This window comes from Pseudorca crassidens, chromosome 3 (genome assembly GCF_039906515.1).
Source record: "Pseudorca crassidens isolate mPseCra1 chromosome 3, mPseCra1.hap1, whole genome shotgun sequence".
Taxonomy (NCBI): domain Eukaryota; kingdom Metazoa; phylum Chordata; class Mammalia; order Artiodactyla; family Delphinidae; genus Pseudorca; species Pseudorca crassidens.
The window spans coordinates 571,760-594,840 of record NC_090298.1 but is presented as its reverse complement, the minus strand read 5'-3'; the positions used below and the strand labels follow the sequence as shown (position 1 = coordinate 594,840).

At 53.3% G+C, this 23,081-nt stretch overlaps 1 protein-coding gene across 1 annotated transcript in view; it reads right to left on the bottom strand.

Moving 5' to 3' along the window:
• The window catches only part of PLEKHG4B (pleckstrin homology and RhoGEF domain containing G4B), a 66,347-nt gene extending 44,342 nt beyond the window's left edge, over positions 1-22,005 (bottom strand). Inside the window, 1 exon segment of the mRNA XM_067730036.1 lies at positions 21,955-22,005. Within this exon segment, the coding sequence (XP_067586137.1) occupies positions 21,955-22,005 (51 nt within the window).
• Between the last annotated feature and the right edge of the window lie 1,076 nt (positions 22,006-23,081).

Here is a 23,081-nt window from a genome sequence, read left to right as displayed (position 1 = left end):
AGAAGTTCATCCTAGGAAATACATTTTACTTGTACTGATGATTTTTTTAAATTTAAATAGAAACCATTAGGGCATCCTGCATCATAATCCCAGAATTGTGCTCATTCAGTCATTCCAAAAACAGCTATCATTGGTATCTGATTTCCCTTTAAATTTTGGTGCAACATGCTTTTATATAAAGACAGAGAGCTTTTAGTTTAAAAAATACTTAATTCTGTTTTTAGATGTAACATTTCCTGAGGAATGCCATGAGGTTTATTTGTTTGGAGAGGAAATGCAAGGCCATAAGCAACAGTTAAAAGCCAAAGAGGTTAAAATTGCGTAATTGATTTTTAAAGGAACAATGATTACTGTCTGAGACTCCTCTGAATGGCTAATCATACTTTCCCAAGGAAACTGAAAATAAAGCAGTGCATCCTCTAAGTCTGCAGTAAATGAGGACTCGAAGAGAAGCCATCTGTGCTGCCCGAGAGCCGAGAGCCGGGAGCCGGGAGCCAGCAGCCGGGAGCCGAGGGCCGAGAGGCGGGAGGCGGGAGGCGGGAGGCGGAAGCCGAAGCCGGAGCCGGAGCCGGCAGCCGGGAGCCGGGAACCGAGGGCCGGGAGGCGGGAGGCGGGAGGCGGGAGGCGGGAGGCGGGAGGCGGAAGCCGAAGCCGGAGCCGGAGCCGGCAGCCGGGAGCCGGAGCCGGCAGCCGGGAAGCGGGAGGCGGGAGGCGGGAGGCGGGAGGTGGGAGCCGTGTGCTGCAGGGTCGGTTCTGAGGCTGGAAGCCCTCCACCTCCCCGTCAGCCCCCAGGCCCGCACAGGCCTTCCTGCCACGTCCTGTCCCCCGCCAGACAGGGCCACTCCCTTGTCAGTAGGAATTCTCTAAATACTGATTCTTCCCCAAAGTGCCACACGCTCTGGCTTCCAAGAACTCAAATCACACCTGCGCCACAGACAAACGTCAGTCCAGGGACTGAACGGAGCTGGTCTGGAGTGTCGGGGGGAAGGGAACGCTCCTTGAGATCCCACAGCCTTGGTCACCCACGGGGCAGCAACGGCCTCCCCGGCTGCTTCTCTGCCCTTCGGTTCCCGTGGTGACGGGGTCTGGGCCCGCACTCAGCCTGGGGGACACCCCTCCACCAGCCCCCATGCCCTGTGCGGTCCCCCCACTCGGAGCCTGGTCCTGGCAAGAGCTGCCCAAGGGGAGCTGCCTGCCGTCCGAGAGGCCACTTCCCAGGTTAGGTCAGTCGAGGAAGCCTCGGGAAAGCCAAGGGAGCGGCTCCTCCAGACTCTCCCGCGCTCGCGTGCCCGAGGGCGCTGCCTGCGCAGCCCTGTCCGACTGTCGCCGCTCTCTGGGAACTGCCGTGGGAGCCCCCTGCCACCCTGGTGACGGGGCTCACTCCTGTCCTTGGGAAGAGAGTTCTGATGCACCAGCCAGGTTACCTGACCGGAGGTGGACATCCAGGGCCTGCAGCCCAGAACAGACACGAACCACCCTGCAGCCTGAAGGGTGCCCCAGGCTGGCGTGCTCGGTATAGGCAAATGTTCCTACTTGCACACAAATTATAGCAGGCGGCAGCAGACATACAGGAGCCTGAGAGCAGAGAGGCAGGAACTATTACATTATAGCAAAACCACATTACCTTGAATACATTCAATTCTGCTTAAGAAAACAGCAAAGTATACAGTATGTTTCAGAAAGATTTCCATAAGAAATTCTTAAAAAGAGAACATTGTTTTAGTATCGTAAAGGGTGAAGTTCCATCATCTGGTACATTTGTCTGTTTAGCAACGTCTTCCGTGATGTTCGCTGGGCTGTGCGTGTGTGTGTGTCTGTGTGTGAGCGTGTGGGGTGTCTGTGTGTGTGTCTGTGCATGCGGGCGTCTATGTGTGTGCCTTTGTGGGGTGTCTCTGTGTGTGTGTACACCTAGGTAAGTAGGGAGCCAAGTGGGCAAATCCTTAAAATAGTCCCCAGGCCTCTGGGTGCAGAGGCAGAGGAGGGAGAGTGGACACAGGGAGGGAGGATGTCCGTTGAGCATTTCTGTTTCCACCTGGCCCCGCTCTCCATACGGTACAACTCACCCATTCACCAAAACCCGGCAAACCAGCAAATCATCCCAAGTAGACAGGAAAGGGCTGACTTCTGAAACGACTCAGGATTCCCGTCTGAAGCAAATGCACATACGGACATGGCTGGCTTCAGAGCGTAGGACTATGCCTGTTTACTTGATCATAAGTCTAACCGTGCCTTAGACTGTGACAAGTGTGAACACACATTAGTGGGATGGCTGAGACAGCAATGGTGTGAAGACATTTGATTACCATTCCGCTGCACTGAGAATCCTGTGTTATCTGGCCGACAGCAGAACTGCTTTTTCCTTTTAACAACAGAAAATTTACATCTGGAGAAACATTGTAAAGCTTCACTCTTGACGAAGGATTTTTTTCCCCCCGCTAAGTTTAGTAAAATTGGGGTGACATGAGAGTGACTTCGTGGCAGTAAGCTCCTCCTGCCCTGCGCCTGCAGGAGAGGACGCAGTCTCGGTGCACAGGCCCGCCCCGTGACCCTCTAAGCTCGCGTGTGCTGCAGGAGAGGAGACAGAGGCTGGGGCCTAGTGGCGGCCGGTCGCAGGGACTCGGGAAAGATGCCCGCTGGAAACAACCTGCTTCTCCCTCCCGGGGGCAAGCAACAGGCAAATGTCACAGCAAACGGAGTTTCTTCTCACTTGGAGGCTTGTGCTGACTGAAGGATGCCAGCTGCACGGGCGAGGGACCAGCAGGGTGCCCGTCCAGGGGCCGGCTGGCTGCAGAGATGCAGCTGAGGCTGGTCCGCTGTGCGGTGCTCACGTTTCAATTCAAGTGCAGCGTCCCTGAGGATGAGTGAGGGTGTGAACCCAGGATGGAGCCGCAGGCCGTCTGCAGCCGTGGCAAGGCAGCGCACACGTCAGGAGAGGGTCTGCAGGGGCCACCCCAGGGAAGGCACCCAAGACGACAGAGTGCTGGATAGAGAGGGTCCCCAGCAGGTGGCGCACAGACCAAGTTCCGAGACCCTCGCCCACTATCCTGAACAGACATGCGCTGGCCTCTGACCCAGTGCAGCCCCTCACATCGCGATGGGGACAGAGAGTGCAAGGAAGTCAGAGGCATCGGCACAGCCACCTTGGGGGCGCCTGCCCTGCGGCCACCCTGACGACCAAGGAGCCCAGATGCCCAATCTTGTGGGTGACCCCTTGACGTCTGGGTCATCACGCCCAGGGACAGTAGGGCGCGTCTAGGACACAGGACGCGGTCTTAGATGGGGTAAGGGGAAGACCAGGCAGCCAGTCCTGTCCACACCCCTCAGCCAGGCTGGGGGGCTTCTCCAGGACACAGTCATGTCACCTCGCTCTGAAAATCCACAGTGTGCTGATGTCAGGGTGCAGAGAGCAAACAGAAAGTGGGCTGGGGCACCGTCCCAGAGGCACCATCCCTGGGTGGCTGGGTGGGGGGGAGGGCAGTGGTCACAAAGGGCCCCCTTCTCGTCTGGGAGTCGGCCCCTCCTGCATCCCCATGACCAGCCCCCAGCCACACCCCAGATGGCGCACAGCCTAGGATGAGACCATCGGAGCTGGGGTGCCTGTCAGCCAGGCACTTCCACCCCAGAAATTCACCACTGTGGCCTTTGCCTTGGCCAGATTTTATAAAGAAAACTCAGGCTGTAAGGGCGGCAGCAGGTACCCATCATGGGACACTGGAACCCTTCCGGCAGTCCGTCCGAGCAGGGGCCCCGGGGGTGGGAGGGGTGCCCACAGTGGGCCTCCCTGTGGCCCACTTTCCATCAATGGCCACTTTCTCAGCCCCATCGGCATGAATGAGGAGGCTGGCATGCAACCCACACTCCCCCGGAGGGCTGCTCTGGGCAGCCGACCTGGTTACAGCCACTCAGCTACTCTTAACAGAGGCCTCCTTCCTGCAAGGGCCCAGTGACGGCCCCCAGTGTCCTGTCCAGGGCCCCGATGGCCATCTCTGATTTCCTGTGTGCAGAGACCCAGAAACCACCTTTGAGTCAAAGGAAACCTGTCTAGGAAGCCTGGTCCCCTTGGCTGGGCTGGTGTGCTAGCCTGTCTATACCAGATCTGGCTGCATCCAGCCTGCCCACACCCGGCCCTGCTCTCCACTGGCCAGCGGCTGTGTGTTAGGGCTTCGTGGCCCTCCCGGCTGTGGAGGCTGAAGATGCTTCTAAGCCCAAACCTGTACAGGGAGGGAAGCGTGGGGAAGGGAAAGCGCCTGGCCTCTTGAGGTCCGCGCTCTAGGCTCCCGGAAGAGTTCGGAGGTCACCGAAAGCATCGTGCGCCCCAAATCCCGCTGGCCTAGCTTTAGAGGCCCCGGGCCTTGGTGAGCAGCCGCCTCCGGCACACGTCTAGCTCTCCTGACCCGCGTTCTAACGAAATTGGCACAGGAAGCCTCCGGGAGACTGTGGATGCCAGCAGCTGGGGAGGGGGCTCCAGGGAGCCCTCGACTGCTGAGACCCTTTCTCTCTGAATTCCACAGCCCATCCAACAGCCACCTCTTAAACCTCAGTTATAACTGAGCCCAGGGTGGTGACTGTGCAGGAGGGGCATGGCTTCACTGCTCTCACTGCAGTGCCTGTCCTCCCTGAAGCCCAGGGACACTGGCCCACCTGGGACCCAGGTCTGATGCTACAGTCCCACCCAGAATTCTCAGGACCTGGGGGTGGCCTGGCTGAGCACTGGGCCTCGTGGTGACGTCTCATGCTGGTGACGGACACCACTGTGATCTGGCCAGAGGCCCCCTTCCCATACCAGGCTATGTCCTCAGGATGCCCACGGCTGGCCCAGCTCCTTCCCTCTGTCCACACCAACACAGCCAGCAAGCCCCTGCCCAGGGAAACTCTGCCCTTCACTAACTCACAGTCTGCAGGGGAGGGGATCCCCAAAACCTGACCCCAGGGAACGAGGCCAGATCCAGGGGCAGGACATGCAGGCGGGGGCACAGGGCAAGCAGACAGGCAAGCCCGGGGTCCAGGCTGGCCTTGCCACGGAAGCAGGGGGCAGCTGTGGGCGAGAAGTATTCCAGGGATCCCTTCTCTCTTCCTGCGATAGCCAGGTGCTATCCAGGAACCCACAGCAGGAGGACAGGATGCGGCGAGGGCCCGAGGGCCTGGGACGGGAGATGGGCAGCTGAGAGGGGCCAGGGCCCAAGTGCCTGGGACGGGAGATGGGCAGCTGAGAGGGGCCAGGGCCCGAGTGCCTGGGACGGGAGATGGGCAGCTGAGAGGGGGGGTTCAGCAGCGTCCAGTGGGCCAAGGAGGGTGTCTGCGTGGGCTAGGTTCCCAGGAGGAAGTGTCCCGTGGACGCCAGGGCCTGTCCTCGTGGGCACACGCCCTCCTCCAGCAGTGAGAGAGGCTGAGGCTGGAGCTAACTTTACAGCTGCCGAGATTGATGATGAGCCCGTTGTGTTTAATTCCTACAGCCTGAGAGAGGCAGGTCTGCGTCAGCACGTCCCAGTGGGCAGGCCCCAGAAAGCCGCATATTCCAGCCTGCTGCCTACAATCCGCACTGAGCAAATCTCAGAGCACGCCAAGTGGACAGGACTGCGCCCCGTACCTCGGCCTTCCCACATGCACACACACACGCACACATGCATACACGCCCACGTGCACACACGCATGCACCCATGAGAACTGTGCCCTGCACCTTCATCTCCTTCTCACGCACAATGCACACACGTGCACACACACCCTCGCCCCACTCCTGCCATGCACCTCCCTGGACTCTGTGTCTCACTTCTGCAGCCTTGTTTTCCATCAAGATCTGCTCTGGATCCAGCAGCGCGTGTAGCTGGCAGAGAAGAGGCATGAGAAAACACTCTCTAATTTGAAACTTTTAAAAATGCAGTGCTAAATATTCATTACATTAAACATTAAATACTGCTTACAGATTTTTCTATCAAACTAACAACAAAGGTATTAAAATAAATAAACATGCTAGTATTAAAAAACAACAACTCTTTGTATTTAGGCCTAAAGTGTTTTTAAAATCCCAAAAGGAAAATTTCAGTCTAAGGACCAGGACCTTCATCTGAAGAAATGAGGGGGCTGGACGTGGACCTGCCCCAGTGTCTCCACAGAGCAGCCTGTGTTTCCTCAGGTCACTGAAAATAATTAAGGAAGGAACCACCTTATGCTATTCCTAGCTCTTTCATATTCAAACAAGGGTCCTTAAATTTCATGGCAGTCAGCAGAGCCTCTAAGAGAGCCTGTTCTCTGAGCTGCGGTTGGCTCTCCAGCCCTCCCTGTCTTTTCTGATATTAATGACTTGCCGGTTTAGGGTCTTGAGTGAGTGTAAACCAGGGTTCCTACACCTGCGATTTCCTTCCTGAACTGGACCTTCCACAGCTATCTGTTAGAGCGCCCCAACGTTGCTAAGGTTACCAGCTGCAGAGGAAGCAGCGGGCCTAACAGATGGGGGTCTCTAGTTAAACCCCTTGCAGGTGTCAAGACAGATGCAAAAGGCGGTTGTTTCCAGTGAAATTCTGGCTCCTCTGAGCAGATGTCCAGGAGTTGGGTTCTAAGGGTTCAATGAACTATGAAGCCAGAGCAGGGTTTCATAACAAGGGGCAGGAATACCGCTAGGCCCGCGGGAAGCAGCCTCGGCAGCTCCTGCCACCTGGTCGACTCTCAGGTGCCGATGGGTCCCACAGTCAGAGATGCACATGGGAACCAGCTCTAGTGAGGCCCTTCATGTGACGATCCCGAGGTGGGGGGGCGAGGCGTCCATCCACGGGGAACTGGAGGTTTAGGACGGCCTTGCTGCAGCTGCCTCTAAGCGGAGGGCCTGGGGGAAGGGAGGTTTACAAGATCAACATTGGTGTGACCTGCCTGTCCTTGGCTGGGGAAGCAGGAGCTGGACCGCTCCATCCAGCCACCACCTTTGGGCCTTTCCTGGGCTGCGGCGGCAGCACCTGCCACCTGTGGGGTGAAGCTCCTCTCCCGGCCAGTGTCCCGGCCAGTGCTTCTTGGGCCCTGACCCTTGGGCCATTGTAGCTCACCTCACACCCTCCACAAATGCGTCTCGGCCTCCCTAATCCAGGCGAGCTCAGATCGCTCACTTAGCACTTAACTGTCTTCTCGTCCCGTGTCTCCAAAACCAGGGTCTGCTTTCAGCCAGTGCACCGTGTGGCCCACCCTGCCTGTTGATGGAGCGGAGTTACAGCCACAGCATCTTTAGAAGAGAAAGGCAGAGGAATGTTGGACCAAACGTTTATGACAAAGAAGCTCGGACTCTAAGAGAGCTTAACTTACATGGAAAGATCCCTCTGGGGGGCAGTCAGTCTCCAGGATGCTGGACAGAGCAAATGTGTTCCACTAAGGTGCCGAGCTGGCAGAAAACAGGGCAAACCCTCCGTGGGGCTGTTGTTCAGGGACCCCTGCTTCCCCAGGGAGGACGGTGCGCCCTGCCCGCCCGCATCAGGCGTGGCCGCGTGGATGCCAGTTCTGGCAGAAGCTCTGCAAGCAGGCTCGTGCTCCACCTTGAACCTTCCACGAGCCGCGCAGCACCAGAGGGGGGCCATTCCATGATTTACCTGATCACAGATAGAGTCGATGTGATGATTCCTGGGACTCAGGGTCACTGGTGACCACAGCGTCCGGGGGACACCTCCCAGAGGGCGGGCAGGGCACACGTCTCCACCGAGGGGCCCCCTGGACAGGTGTTCTGCAGTGCACCTGCAGGGACAGAGCTGTCTCCACAGTCCTGAGCTGGAGCTTCCTGGGTGACCGAGCCCCGAGAGGCGGGGCCGGGAGCAGAGCCTCATGAGGCATCGAGAAGCCCCCAAACTCGGGAGCTGTGAAGGTCTTGGGGGGGTCTTTCACACAGCACCCGTCAGACAATGATGGACGCACATGGGAAGCCCGATCACATGTTCACTTGGTCTTTACCCAGGACAGAAGCAGCTGTGAACACAAAGTCCCAGACCAAAGCCTGCCCTGGGCTCAGGAACCCATTGCACCAGCAGAGCCTGCCCTGGGCTCAGGAGCCCATTGCACCAGCAGAGCCTGCCCTGGGCTCAGGAGCCCATTGCACCAGCAGAGCCTGCCCTGGGCTCAGGAGCCCATTGCACCAGCAGAGCCTGCCCTGGGCTCAGGAGCCCATTGCACCAGCAGAGCCTGCCCTGGGCTCAGGAGCCCATTGCACCAGCAGTGACCAGGGAGCGACCCCCTGCTTACTGTTCACCTGCTGATCCCACGGTGGTCAGTCCGACAGACATGGTCCTGCCCTCAGCACAGAGGGGAAACGGACCTCCCGGGGAAGCCAAGGAAGGAAGGGCCAGAGGGGGCTGGTGTGGAGGGGCCAAGGAAGAGGAGTCTGGCCAGGTGGTGGAGGGCATCCCCTGGCTGAGGCGAGGGCGTGTAAGTGTCAGCCCTGGTCTGTAGCAGCTGTGGCACAGCACAGAGTCCCCGAGATTTCTGCACTTCTGGCCTCTCCATTTGTAAAATGGAGAGGTTACGATGAATCTACTCCACCAATTATCCCACAAGGTAACAACGTATTTCATCTCGAAAGGACTTCAGAGCTTTTCATTTTTTAGTACAAAATGCAAACTGGCAATGAAATGTTGGCTTTTAAGGCATTTTGGCTGAATTTAGCTCTTAGTTCATTTAGTTCTTTGAAGGCGTTCGATAAAAAGTGTGCAGAACTGCCATTAACCACCATCAGTCCAGATTGGTGTCCCCGTGATGAAATATGATTTCAGCTGGAAGTAAGAGTTTTGTTCATTCTAAACCAGAAAAGGCCACGCCAACTTAGAAAAATCTCCCGTAGTCTTCATTACAGCAAACCAAACTTTTCTACCCCGGGTCCTCCGTGGAGACCCAGTCCCAGCAGAGTGTGCGCGAGCTTCGGGGCCTGCAGACGAGTTTGGGCTGCTCGGCCAATGGACACCGTTTGCCTCTGCAGCCATATTTACAGTTCTTTCGGAGAAAAATTGATAGGAGCCATTCTTTCCTGCTTAATTTATCTGGAAAACCCTTTGTCAGGAAAGAAAAGTGCTCTTGAAATTTGTCAGCTCAATCAGACGTGTGGCTTCTCACGTACAAAGATAAAAACTCATTTTCATCCCTCCAAGGTTTTGTTGTCCTTTTTTGTTCACATCACTGTTAAACTGAGCCAAAACAAAACACCTTCAAAAGCAGGTTCCCTTTTGCCTGAGTCCAGCTGCTTTGCGGGCGTCTGCCTGCCTGGCATCCTGTCTTCAGCAAGCACACCTGGCCTCCCTACGCCTTTCGCATGTTTCCAACAGAGAAAAAACTAATTCCAGACGACACTCAATGGATGACTGAAATTAATTTTTCTAAATTGTAGATCTGACAGCCGATTTCACCTAAATCACCAATTACATGGTTTTTTTTTTCTTTGCTTGCTTTTCTTTTTACACTTTTGGATTACATTCCTACATAAATAAAGAAGCAGCAGGTACAGAGACGGGAAGTGGGAGTGTGATATTGTATGTTTCCACTACTAGGTTTAAAGTGTTACCTAACATCTTTCCAAAGCATCCTCTGAGTGGGGACCCCCGACCACAGCTGTGACACAGCAGCTGCGAGGAAAGTTGGGAACTAGTCTGACTGGGGTTCTTCAAACAAGGGTGCAGGAACCTGGAAGAGTGCCCCTCAGGCTGGCCCTGCTCCTCGCCTGATGGCGCCCTAAGGTAGCTGCTACCGGATCCTAACTTGATACTAACCACTGAGGCAGGACGCCCACAACGTCTGGGCTTTCCCACGTGGCTCCTGTGCTTTCTTAAAGGACCTCATGATTTAGCCTTAATCTTTAGTTTTGGTGGGACAGGTGAAGACTGCTGACACTGGGCTGAGGTTGTTTGGGAATTGGGGCTGGGCCTGGGCCTGCGCTGGAGCACCTTTGTTTTTTCCAGAAGGAAGGTGGGGTGAAAGCTTCAAGTCTGCAGACATTCTAGCAGGGAAAGCGCTACAGGGACACCTCGCGAGGCCATATTGGAGTGCAGGAATGTAGAGGTAAGTGACAGCACGTTTAAGCAAAATTTAAGGTATTTGAAGGGAAATGCAAACTCTATATGCATGATTAGAAGAACAAAACAGATATTCTAATAAGAAACCCGTACTGTGTGTACTTGCAATGCTAAACGGTGCTTTTCATGCACCCTCCCTGCCACCGAACTGCCCCAAGAAAGTGACCACAAAGCATAATGGTCCCAGGCACAGACAGGCAGGGCATGTGTGGCTCCTGCCATGTGAATGGGCCCTGGGTTTCCTGAGAAAGGGACCTGAGAGGGACAGAGAAGGACTTGTCACAAAACTGGGAGGGATGTCGACTCTGAAGATGAAGCTAACCCTGGAGCCCCAAAGCACACTCTAAAGGGCCTGGCAGGCGCTTACAGCTCCTCGAATTACACAACAGCGGGAGCCCTGGGGGCAAACACAGTAGAGAGGGGGTGGTGCTGGTGGTGCAAACTAGAAGCTCCCAGTGGCGGCCAGGCTCAGACTGCGAGGAGTCTGACGGGCAGAGCCGGACAAGTGCCGGCTGGTGGCTCTGCTGGGGGCCGCGTAGGCAGCATGTCTGCACAGCCTGGCTCTCGGGCGCTCACTGGGAGTCACACGCCTGGTCCACAAGGGAGGTGGGCAAACACCTGTGCATGAGCACTCCTCACCCACGGAGAAGAACGACCCCAGGAGGTGGAGATACCCCAAGCCACAGACCGGCAACCAGGGCAGGGTTTCCCACACAGTTTGGGTTTTCACCTGTGGTCAAGGCAACAGCTCTCTCTTTCTCCTCAAAGTGTTCGAATTTGGACAATAAATGATATGGCTAGTCTGCTTATAACATGTGGGTTTCCTTGAGCCCATAAGGGGATAGCTCTCAGCTCAAGTCCCAAAGTTTAACCCTGAATTTTCAGTTTGATTGCTACTATAAATGGGTATACCACACTGAACAAAAGGAGGGAGTGAGTGAGTGTGGAGGTGAGTGTGGAGGTGAGTGTGGAGGTGAGAGTGGAGGTAAGGGAGGGTGGAGGTGAGGGAGGGTGGAGGTGAGGGTGGAGGTGAGCGTGGAGGTGAGGGTGGAGGTGAGGGTGGAGGTGAGTGTGGAGGTGAGGGAGGGTGGGGGTGAGTGTGGAGGTGAGTGTGGAGATGAGTGTGGAGGTGAGGGAGCGTGGAGGTGAGGGTGGAGGTGAGTGTGGAGGTGAGCGTGGAGGTGAGGGTGGAGGTGAGTGTGGAGGTGAGTGTGGAGGTGAGAGTGGAGGTAAGGGAGGGTGGAGGTGAGGGAGGGTGTAGGTGAGGGTGTAGGTGAGTGTGGAGGTGAGGGTGGAGGTGAGTGTGGAGGTGAGGGAGGGTGGGGGTGAGCGTGGAGGTGAGGGAGGGTGGAGGTGAGTGTGGAGGTGAGCATGGAGGTGAGGGAGGGTGGAGGTGAGGGTGGAGGTGAGGGTGGAGGTGAGTGTGGAGGTGAGGGCGGGTGGAGGTGAGGGTGGAGGTGAGGGAGGGTGGAGGTGAGGGAGGGTGGAGGTGAGGGTGGAGGTGAGGGAGGGTGGAGGTGAGGGTGGAGGTGAAGGTGGAGGTGAGGGAGGGGGAGGTGAGGGTGGAGGTGAGAGTGGAGGTGAGCATAGAGGTGAGGGTGGAGGTGAGGGCGGGTGGAGGTGAGGGTGGAGGTGAGGGAGGGTGGAGGTGAGGGAGGGTGGGGGTGAGCGTGGAGGTGAGGGAGGGTGGAGGTGAGTGTGGAGGTGAGCATGGAGGTGAGGGAGGGTGGAGGTGAGGGTGGAGGTGAGCATAGAGGTGAGGGTGGAGGTGAGGGCGGGTGGAGGTGAGGGTGGAGGTGAGGGAGGGTGGAGGTGAGGGAGGGTGGAGGTGAGGGTGGAGGTGAGGGAGGGTGGAGGTGAGGGTGGAGGTGAAGGTGGAGGTGAGGGAGGGGGAGGTGAGGGTGGAGGTGAGAGTGGAGGTGAGCATAGAGGTGAGGGTGGAGGTGAGGGAGGGTGGAGGTGAGGGTGGAGGTGAGTGTGGAGGTGAGGGCGGGTGGAGGTGAGGGTGGAGGTGAGGGAGGGTGGAGGTGAGGGAGGGTGGAGGTGAGCGTGGAGGTTAGTTTGGAGGTTAGTTTGGAGGTGAGTGTGGAGGTGAGGGTGGAGGTGAGGGAGGGGGAGGTGAGTGTGGAGGTGAGGGAGGGTGGAGGTGAGGGTGGAGGTGAGGGAGGGTGGAGGTGAGGGTGGAGGTGAAGGTGGAGGTGAGGGAGGGGGAGGTGAGTGTGGAGGTGAGGGAGGGTGGAGGTGAGTGTGGAGGTTAGTTTGGAGGTTAGTTTGGAGGTGAGGGTGGAGGTGAATGTGGAGGTTAGTGTGGAGGTGAGGGTGGAGGTGAGGGAGGGTGGAGATGAGTGTGGAGGTGAATGTGGAGGTGAGTGTGGAGGTGAGGGTGGAGGCGAGTGTGGAGGTGAGGGTGGAGGTGAGGGTGGAGGTGAGGGAGGGTGGAGGTGAGGGTGGAGGTGAGTGAGTGTGGAGATGAGTGAGGAGTGGTTTTTTTGTTTTAGTTTCCATTTATAATTCTGTTTTAAGCCGACTCAGGATATGTTGAACCTCACTTTATGAAGACTCTGTGCTGGGTCCGCCCATGTATTCAATGGCTCAGGAATTTGATGAGACACTAGTAAATATCTGACATCTGTGCCCTCAGAGGACAGTGTTTCTGACCCGGGTTACTGAATCCTCACAAGGACTGGCGGCAATTCTGCAAATAATGGCAGTAAATCCAGAGTGAGGTGGGAACGTAGCGCAGGGGTGTGTGTACTCGAGCAAGTCGCAGGGGTGTGAAAATAACACCCCTGCGTGCAAGGAAACCGGAGAAACAGTGTGTGAGGTTGGGACCCGCACCCGGGTCTCTGATCAGTGCTGTGCAGAAGCCCCTCTCCTCCCAGAGCGGGACCGCTGCTCTCCCCCCTCACTTGCTACATTTTACTGACCGTGTTTGAATTCAAGAGGCAAAACACATGGGCCCTGAAATATGTCACTCTGTGAACTAAGGCGGAAGGAAAAGGCAGAATGGAGATCAGTGGCACCCTACTCACGCAGGGCTGGGCCTGGCAGGGATGATGCACTTCGGCAGGAAGAGCGAGAGGTGTCAGTCTCCACCCAGCAGCTTGCTGTAAGTGTATGAGGTTGGGGGTTAACAGAAGACCCCTGATGCCGTCACAGAGCCGTGACACCCAGGTCTGTCCTAGACCAGCCGGAGCAGGGTCCAGAGAGGAAGTTGTGCCGCCACTCAGAATGGGAGGTGCAAGACTCAGGAGGCCTTTACCAGATTTGTCCCTAACAACCACCCCTCCAGGACTGCAAAGGGAAAAGCCACGTGCAACACCACCACCTGGGCAGCGCTCGAAGGCTGTGAACACCTAGGAGATCTAAGCCAGCAGTGAAGAGGCTGCTGTCCTAGTATAATTCCCGCGCACAGAGGTAAGTGGGCCAGAGGACGGTGGGTGCACAGGCTGCACAGAGCTCAGGCGTCCTGAGGATCTAGGGCCCAGGGAAGAACTAAGAGCGCCACCCCTCTAAGGCGAGGGGCAGGAGACCAGGGGAGGGGTTGGCCACTGCCAGCACCCCATGCAGCCTGCCCGAGACCCCCAAACTCATGGTGGTTGTGAACCATTTGGAGTGTGGTTGGAAGGCATCTGTTTCCTCTAGCTGGGAAGAGTGTGATGGATCTAGATGGGGTGACAGGAGGGACAAAATATTAACTGATGTGAAAACACGGAAGACAAAGCTTACGGGAATATTGAAATAACATCTGTACTTTTTGGCAGCGTGAAATTGGCTAATAAAAGCATCTATGAGTGTTGGCATTTCAGGATTTGAGAGGTGGGCCCTCGTTTGCCTAAACACCATTGAAGGGGCTGCCGAAACCCACTGCAGGGTCCAGGTGCCTCTCTCCAACTGTCGCTCCAGCCTGGACCAGGTGCTCTGCTTCCTCTCCCCTTGTGGTTTGAGCAGAAATCCCACAGGAAGCACAGCGTCAGGGGACACTTCCTCCCAGGCCCGGTCCCGATGTGCTAACCCTGTGTTTCTGCTCTTTCCTCACTCCTTACCTGTGGTCTTTCTCATGATACACTGGTCACAGAGGCACCACTCTCCTGGATCACTAAATATTTTCCACTCTCAACACCAAAGTGCATTTACGGAGTACCTACTGTGTGCTAAGCACCCTGAAGGATACAAAGATCAATGTCCTGAGCTGATAGCCTAGTAGCGGGTGTATCACAAGAAAGTGAAAACTATAGTACTGAGGCAGGTATTGTCACAGGAGAGGACGCAAGCACCTCCTGATGCTTGATTGTACCCCAAAGACAACACGATGGGAACGTGTGAACTCTGGTATGTGTCAGACACTGCTTAAGCATTTTATACGGATTAACCTCATCACACTCCTTCCCCAAATGGCTTTTTACCCAGTAGCTACATTTTGAAGTCTTAAACTTCTGCAGATTTCCTAGTAATTTTATATTTTGGCCTTTGACACAAACTTGTTTCTTAAAGTGGTTACTTCTTATTTCAAAACATACATTCTTAAGAATTAATCTTCTACAATATAATGAAATTTTAAAGCAGAGTTATAAAATTTGTTCCAAATTCTCAACAAAATACTAGGAAACCATATCTAACAGCATATTACAAGGGTTATTGACCATGACCAAGTGGGATTTAGTCCAGGAATGCAAGGGTGGTTCAACAATCAGTCACTATAATACTCCACAAGAACAGAATGAAGAAAAAGTCCCTACGATCATCTCTAATGATGCTGAAAAAGCATTTGACAAACTCTAACACTTTCCTGATAAAAACACCCAGAAAACTAGGAATAGAAAGGCTCTTCCTCAACGTGATAAAAAGGCACTTATCAGTGCCCACAGCTAATTTCATACTCAACAGTGAAAGGCCAAAAGGCTTTCCTCTAACAACAGGAACAAGGCAAGGATGCCCACTTTCTCCACTGCTATGCAACACTGCCCTGGAAGTTCCAGCCAGAGCAATTAGGCAAGAAAAAAATTAATGGCAAATTAATTTAGAAATGAAGTAGTAAAACTATCTCTATTTGCAGATGACACGATCTTATATACAGAAAATCACAAAGAATCTACAGATAAAGCTACTAGAGCTAATAAGTAGATTCAGCAAAGTTGCAGGATATGAGATACAAAATCAACATGCAAAAATCAGTTGTGCTTCTCTACACCAGCAATGAAGAACCCAAAAAGGAAATGAAGAAAACAATTCCATTCTATAATAGCATCTAAAAAGAATAAAATACTGAAGAATACATTTAACCCAAGAGATGAAAGACTTGTACACTGAAAACTCCAAAACATTACTGGGAGAAATTAAAGAAACCTAATCAAATGGAAAAACATTCCTGGTTCATGGATTGGAAGGCTTAACACTGTTAAGATGTCAATACCATTCAAAGTGATCTACAAATTCAATGCCATTTCTATCAAACTTTCAATTGCTTTTTTTCTAGAAATGGGAAAAAAAATCTTCAAATTAATATTGAATTTCAAGGGGTCCTGAGTAGCTAAAGGAATCTTGAAAAAGAAGGACAAATTTGGAGGACTCACACTTCCTGCTTTCAAAACCTGCTACGAAGCTACAGTAATCAAAATAGTGTGGTTTTGGCATAAAGACAGACACACAGACCAATGGAATAGAACTGAGGATTCAGAAATAAACCCCCCAAACTACAGCCAACTGACTTTCAACCAGGGTTCCAAGACTATTCAATTGGGAAAAAATAAGTTCTTCAAAAAATGGTGATGGGGCTTCCCTGGTGGCGCAGATGGTTGAGAGTCTGCCTGCCGATGCAGGGGACACGGGTTCGTGCCCTGGTCCGGGAAGGTCCCACATGCCGTGGAGCGGCTGGGCCCGTGAGCCATGGCCGCCGAGCCTGCTCATCCGGAGCCTGTGCTCCGCAACGGGAGAGGCCACAACAGTGAGAGGCCCGCGTACCAGAAAAAAAAAAAAATGGTGATGGGAAAAGTGGATATCCATATACAAAATAATTAAGTTGGACCCCTATCTCACACCACACACAAAAATCAACTAGAAATGAGTCAACGACCTAAATGTAAGCACTGAAGATACAAAATTCTTAGAAGAAAACATAGGGATAAATCTTCATGACCTTGTATGTGGCATGACCTTGTATGTTTTCTTAGATACGACACCACAAGCATGAACAACGAAAGAAAAAATATATAAATTAAATTTTATCCAAATTTAAAACTTTTGTGCATCAAAAGATACTATCAAGAAAGTAAAAGGATAGCCAACAGATGGGAGAAAATATTTGCAAATCATATATCTGTTAAGAGCCTAGTGTCCAGAGTAAAGAACTCTTAGAACTCAACAATAAAAAGACAAACAACTCAATTTAAAATGGGCAAAGAACTTGAATAGACATTTCTCCAAAGAAGATATGCAGATGGTCAACAAGCACATGAAAATAAGTTTAACATCAGTAGTCATTAGGGAAATGCAAACCAGAACTACAATATCACTTCATACCCACGAGGGTGACTATAAAACTGGAAAATAAAAAGTCTTGGTGAAGCGGTGGAGAAACTGGAACCCTCATACATTGCTGGGAAAATGTAAAATGATTAGGCTGCTGTGAAAAAAAAATCTGGTGGTTCATCAAAAAGTTAAACATAGTTGGGGACTTCCCTGGTGGTCCAGTGGTTAGGACTCTGAGCTTCCACTGCAGGGGGCATGGGTTTGATCCTGGTCGGGGAACTAAGGTCCCACATGCCACGCGGCAAGGCCAAAAAAAAAAGTTAAACACAGAATTACCATATGACCCTGAAGGTATATACCCAATAAATGAAATAAATGAAAATATATGTACACACAAAAACTTGTAAAGACATAATCATAGCAGCATTATTCATAAAACCTAAAAGATGGAAACAGTCCAATGTCCATCAACAGATAAATGGATAAACCAAATTTATGGTCCATCCATACAATGGAATATGAATTTTTTTTAACTTTTAAAAAAATATTTATTTTGGCCGCGCCAGGTCTTAATTGTGGCGTGTGAACTCTTAGTTGCCGCGTCCATGTGGGATCTAGTTCCGCGACCAGGGATCAAATCTGGGCCCCCTGCATTGGGAGTGTGGAGTCTTACCCACTGTGCCACCAGGGAAGTCCCCTACAATGGAATATTATTCAGCCATAAAAGGAATGAAGTTCTGATAATGATACAACATGGGTGAAACTTGAGGACATTATGTTCAGTGCCGTAAACCAACCATAAAAAGACAGATACCGTATGATTCCACTTACACTCAGTGGTGCTTAGTGTAGTCACAATCATAAGGACAGAAAGTAGAATGGTGCTTGCCAGGCTCTGGGGGCAGGGCGGAGTCAGGAGTTACTGTTCAATAGGTGTAGAGTTTCAGATTTACAAGCCCAGGGAGTCATGGGAATGGACGACGGCGATGGTGCACAACAACGTGAATGTACGTAATACCACTGAACTAAAAAATGGTTAAAATGGTAAATTTCATGCTATATGTATTTGAACACACAAAAAGTCACATATTTTATGATGCCACTTACATGGAATATTCAGAGTAGGCAAATCCATAGAGACAGAGAGCACATTAGTGGTTCCAGGGGCTGAGCAGAGGGTGGAATGGGAGAAGCTGCCTAAGGGGTGTGGGGTTTTGCTTTGGGCTGCAGGAATGCTCTGGAACTAGACAGAGGTGGTGGTTGCACAGCATTGTGAATGTACTAAATGCCGCCAGATTGTTTGATTTAAAACGGCTACATTTGTGTCATGTGAATTTCACCTCAGCTGTTTTTTGAAGAATTAGTTCCGGTACCTTCCAGTAATTGTGATGGTAGTTTCCTTCTCATATGTGGCTTTTGTTGCTCTGTGCCCCCAACAACCCTTCCACATGCTCCTCCTATTTAAACATGTGCTTTCGGGGGAGCTTATACTGGGCTTTGAGGCTCATCTGCTCGGTTCACATCGCCGTGATTCTCTGGGTTGCCGTCTCTGGACGGGCGAGAATCAGTTTGAGAACCAAACGCTCATTCCTTACCCAGCGTAGTACTCTGGGCTGACTAAATGCTTCTTCCAGTTACCTTTTCTTTAGTCTCTTTGAATAATCCATAGGGAAAGCTCTGGGACCCTTGAACTCAAGTGGAGCTCATGACCTATTGATCTGGGCACTTTCACAAAGCATTTCTTTAAAAAATTCACAAATACATTGTTAAAATAGCACATAATTGTAGTTGTAACTCCTCTTCCCTGGTGATATCTTTGAGCATCAACATACCTTGAAGATAACTTCAATGAATATTTTGCCTTAAGTGATTCAAGGAAATATTATAACTCCATCGTTTTTCTCTCTTATTTGTATGAAAATCTCTCTTCCTCTCTACCACAGTCACAGAATAGCCAACATTTACTGAGCACTTACTGTATGCTAGACAGTATTCTAAAAACATCGTAATACTATTATCTTCCCCATTCTAAAGATGGTGAGGTTGAGGGGCTTACCTGCCCACCCACTCAGTGGGGGAACCAGAACTGAACCCAAGCCACTATGGCCACACAGCCTGCATCCCTAACCACCAAGCCCACTGCTTCCATCCACACTGCCCTGTGTCTCATTCTAGCCAGAGACAGAGCCCAAGAGCTCTCAGAAACTCTTTCCAACCTCTTCCCTCTCCGGGCAAGGCCACCTGATGGCCCGCAGCTAATTCCAAACCACTTGCCAATGAAGGGAAGGCTCAGCCTTTTCCATTCACTGAAAATTCAGTCAGGCACTTCTTCTCTTCTGCACCGTGCACTACCGTCTCCACCTCAAAAACTACATGCACAGTTCATTCATTATGTCGCACCAGATATTGCCAAGCTGTTCTCTGTACTGGCCTTGAACCTGCTCTACTAGATTGCACTCAGGCAGGTAAAGCTTCCCAGAATCAGCTGTAACCTGGCTGCTCCCTCTGAGGCCGCTACTTTATTCTTAAAAATCTCAGGAATCGTGTTAGCTCAGGCCACCGGGCAAGCCCTGCATCTGTGTAGCCCCGTGAGGTTGCGACTGGGCGGGGCAGTGACAGAGAGCTTCAGAGGAGGGGATACAGTTGCCACCTTGTGACAAATACTTGTTGAGCACCTACTGTGTGCCATGCACTACTCCAGGCACCAGGGAAATACGGGGAATGAAATAAAGCCGGTGCTGCCTGGGGAAGCAGGCTACTGAGGGTAGTCAGGATAGAGTGATGTCAGTTCAAATCACTGTGGGGCCGGGGGCTGCGGCAGCATGACCCAGGGGAGCTTTCTGAGGCTAACGCGTACCAGGGTTGGGGGTCCCACGTTGGGGGGCTGCAGGCAGGTGAGACTTCGCCAGGGGAGGTGCACATACTCATTACCTGGCAGACTTGCACAGTTTTAGTGCAGAACTTCAAATTAATTCCTGTCCCAAACTGTTGTTGGCATTAGATTTAATCCCTATCCTAGGTCTCAGAAACATAAGTAGTTTTAAAGTCATATAAGATAAACTCACCACAAAGTGAGTTTTCCACAACCTGATTTTCTCACTTTTGGGGAAAGTTCTGTAAGGTTGGACACTTGTCTAAAAGTATCTGAAAGCTCTGTCTTTGAGAATTTGGGCCCAGGTGTGAACTGAGGCACCTGGAAAGTTGTCCCAGATATCAGGACAGAGACAGCCTTCAACTCAGGAACATTCAGCTCGGTGATGACCTGGGTTTCCTTTCGAGAAGCATCAACTCATCCACTTTAAAATTAGACGCTATGGTGCTCCAAGAGGTGGGTGGCCACAGGTTATCCTGTAAGTGAACAGACTGAAACTCCAAGAGGCTGAACCACTGGCCCAAAGGCTGACAGATAACAGCGGGTGGATGTGGGTGCACATTCAATCCAACACCCCAGGCCTGTTCTCTGGGCACCAGGTGGAGGTCCAGAGCCTCTTCTCCACTCCCAAGGCACCTGCCCTCCTTGACCCCCTTGTAGGGTAAATGGCAATTGTGGGATGCCTTCTGCTCACAGGATCCCAGATTCCCAAGGCTTCTCAGGACCAACAGGTTCAGGGCAGGACTTGCCACCTTGCAGCCCACCCCTCTGTCCCACCACCCTCCTGACCCCTTCGGAAGTGTGCTGGGCTCTTAGGTCAGACCAACTGTCTCTCTGGATCATTTTTCTTGGCTGAACCAGTGAGCACTGGCCGCTGCACACCTGCTGAGTGCCAGGCCCTGTGAGGGGCAGAGGGATGCAGGTAAAGAAGCTGCAATCCCGAGGGAACCTCCCATGGCGAGCAGGGCACAGAAGCCCTGTTCTGACAGGGCAGGAGGATCAATACAGAGCAGAGGCACCACTGCCCCTGGCACAGCCGTGTGGAGAGGAAAGCCACCGCTTCCAGGCTGCTTCCTGGCTGGGAGCCACAGGTCAAGTGCGGAAGCCTGGCTTTCCACCATTTGTAGAATGGGTACCCTGTCCTGGAGGATGGCTGTTAGGGCTGGATGGCTCTAAGTGACTTGATTTTTGTTCAAGCACAAAGAGAGGACACATTAGTTCTGTTTGGAAGGAGGGAGGCATGGGAACTGGGCTTGAATGATTCTCATTAAAAGAATGCCTTGATCTGGGAGTCTGGGGTCTCCTGTGTTTGCCTGGATGATACAACCTGTGAACACACATCTCAGAGTCTCGGGGCAAATTCAGGCCGACTTTCTTTCCTTAGACCAGCATTTTTGGGATGCTTTACAAGTAATAAAGTATTCAGGTGAGACCACCACCAAGCTCATGAACTACAGACACAAAGGTCCACATTTCACAAAGGCGATTTCAGACTAGACCTACACGGGGCCCCTCTAACGGGATAAAACCACAGGTCACCTGCACCCAAGCCCCCAGTCCCCTGGAAAGGTCAGGGCTCTGTTCTTTGTGGCCCACCTGGGCAAGTCCACTTGTGATCCCAACCCAGACCACTGCTCCTGTTTGCAGACTGGATACCAAACTATGAGATCAAAACGGGGCATCTCCTCAGAAGCAGAAGTGGGTGCATTATCTCCGGGGGGATGCCCAGCCCTCCAGTGCAGGGATGTGGCCCCACTAGGAATGCAAACATCTTCGAGTTTGAAGGTGTCCACTGAGAGCAAACGGTGGCCTCCGAAGTTCCTCCTGATGCAGAGAGCCGGGGAGCTGGAGGGTTAGGGTCAGGAAGCCAAACCTCACTTCTGTCCACTTTGAAATCTCTTTTCAGGACGCTGAAGCCGACTTGATGCTCAGTTGTTAATTATGCAGTTTCAGCTACCTTCAACTTATTTTTTAAATTATGTGTTTTAAGTCTTAATTAGACACCTGAAAGTACCAGCTAAACTTTTAAAGTGAAAATGCTGTTGGGTAACAGGAGTAGAGTGTAATTACTGTACCAAAACACTCTGTAATCTAGTTCACAGGAAAAAGGGAAAGACAGACCCGACGCACTTTTTGCAGTTCACAGGAAGAAATACAAGACAGCTTCCACCACACTATTCTAGACCTGAAATCACTGTCTTCTTTACTAGGCAATGTTCATTATTTAAATCGACTGCCTTTCCAGTATAAGTCTATCCTGGATTTTTTAAGTAAAAGTTCTTTGTCTTCGTGCACAAAGTTCATTGGTTTGTCCCACCAGTTTTGAGGTAATGAATAACTCAGGAACATTCTCATTGTTGGCGACAACTTCACAAGCGTCTTTTTGTCCTAGCCCCCTCCCCTGCACTTCCTTCACACCCCAGGAATGCAAATCTGTCTTGAAAAGCATACTTCTCTCATAAATATTCATGAGGTTAAGGGAAACGTTTGCTAACCCTTCGTTTAAGTGACCGGAAAAAGTGAAAGCTCCCTCCCGCCGCCGCAGCCGCGGCCTCAGGACCCTCCCCACAGCCGCCGGCCGTCCCCTACCTTGTTGCCCGAGCCCCGGTCGCCCCGGCCGAGCGCCGCGCTGAGGGCCATGGTGGCGCCGCCTTTGTCCCGGCCGCGGGGAGGACAGCGCTCGGAAGGCCCGCCCGCGGGGCGTGGGAAGGGCGGCGGGCTAGGGGCGGACCCTCCCGGCCGCGCCCCCTGCCCGCCTCACAGGTGGGGCGGGGGCGGGGCCTGGGGCCTCGGGGGACGGGGAGGGGCGCCTCTCCCCTAGGGGCTCCGGCGCGAGAGTGGGAGGGGTCCCACCCCGGGGGCTACGGGGCGGGAAGAGGCGGACCCTCCCGGCCGCGCCCCCTGCCCGCCTCACCCGTGGGGCGGAGGGGCGGGGCCCGGGACCGCGTGGGGACGGGGAGGGCCGCCTCTCCCCCGGGGGCTCCGGGGCGAAAGTGGGAGGGGGTCCCACCACTGGGACTTCCGGGGCAAAGGTTGGAGGGGGTCTCACGCCGGGGGCTCCGGGGCGGGAACAGGCGGACCCTCCCGGGTCGCGCCCCCAGCCCGCCCCACAGGTGGGGCGGAGGGGCGGGGCCAGGGACCGCGGCAGGGGCGGGGGGAAGGGGCCTTTCACCCCCAGGGGCTCCGGGGCGAAGGCTGGGGCGGGTTTCATCCCCGGGGACTCCGAGGTAGGAGGGGTCGTCTCTCCCCTGGGGGCTCCGGGGAGAAGGTTGGGGGGGGTCTCACTCCCGGGGGCTCCGGGACTGGGTGTTGGAGGGGGTCTCATCCCCGGAGGCTGCTGGGCGAGGCAGGTTGGGGGCGTCTCAGCCCGGGGGTGTGGGCGGCCTTGTAGGTGCCTCGGGCCGCACCCTCACCTGGGAGAAGACCCCGCAGGGGCAGAAGGCTGGGGGCGAGCTCCTCCCTCCCCGAGCAGGGGCGGGGGCGGAATTCTTTGTGACTTTTATTCTCGCAGAGCCTGGGGACCTACCATTTTGTTCGCAGACTAGTGGCAGTGGCGCTGCACCCGGTTTCCGTGGGTGTAGACAGACTGGACTCTGATTTCTGCTGGTGAACGCTATCGGATTTTGATTTCCCCCAGTGTAGATAGATTCACACCTGACATGCAACGGTGTAGACAGACTAGTGAAGATAACTGGACCCTGATTTCCACTGGTGTA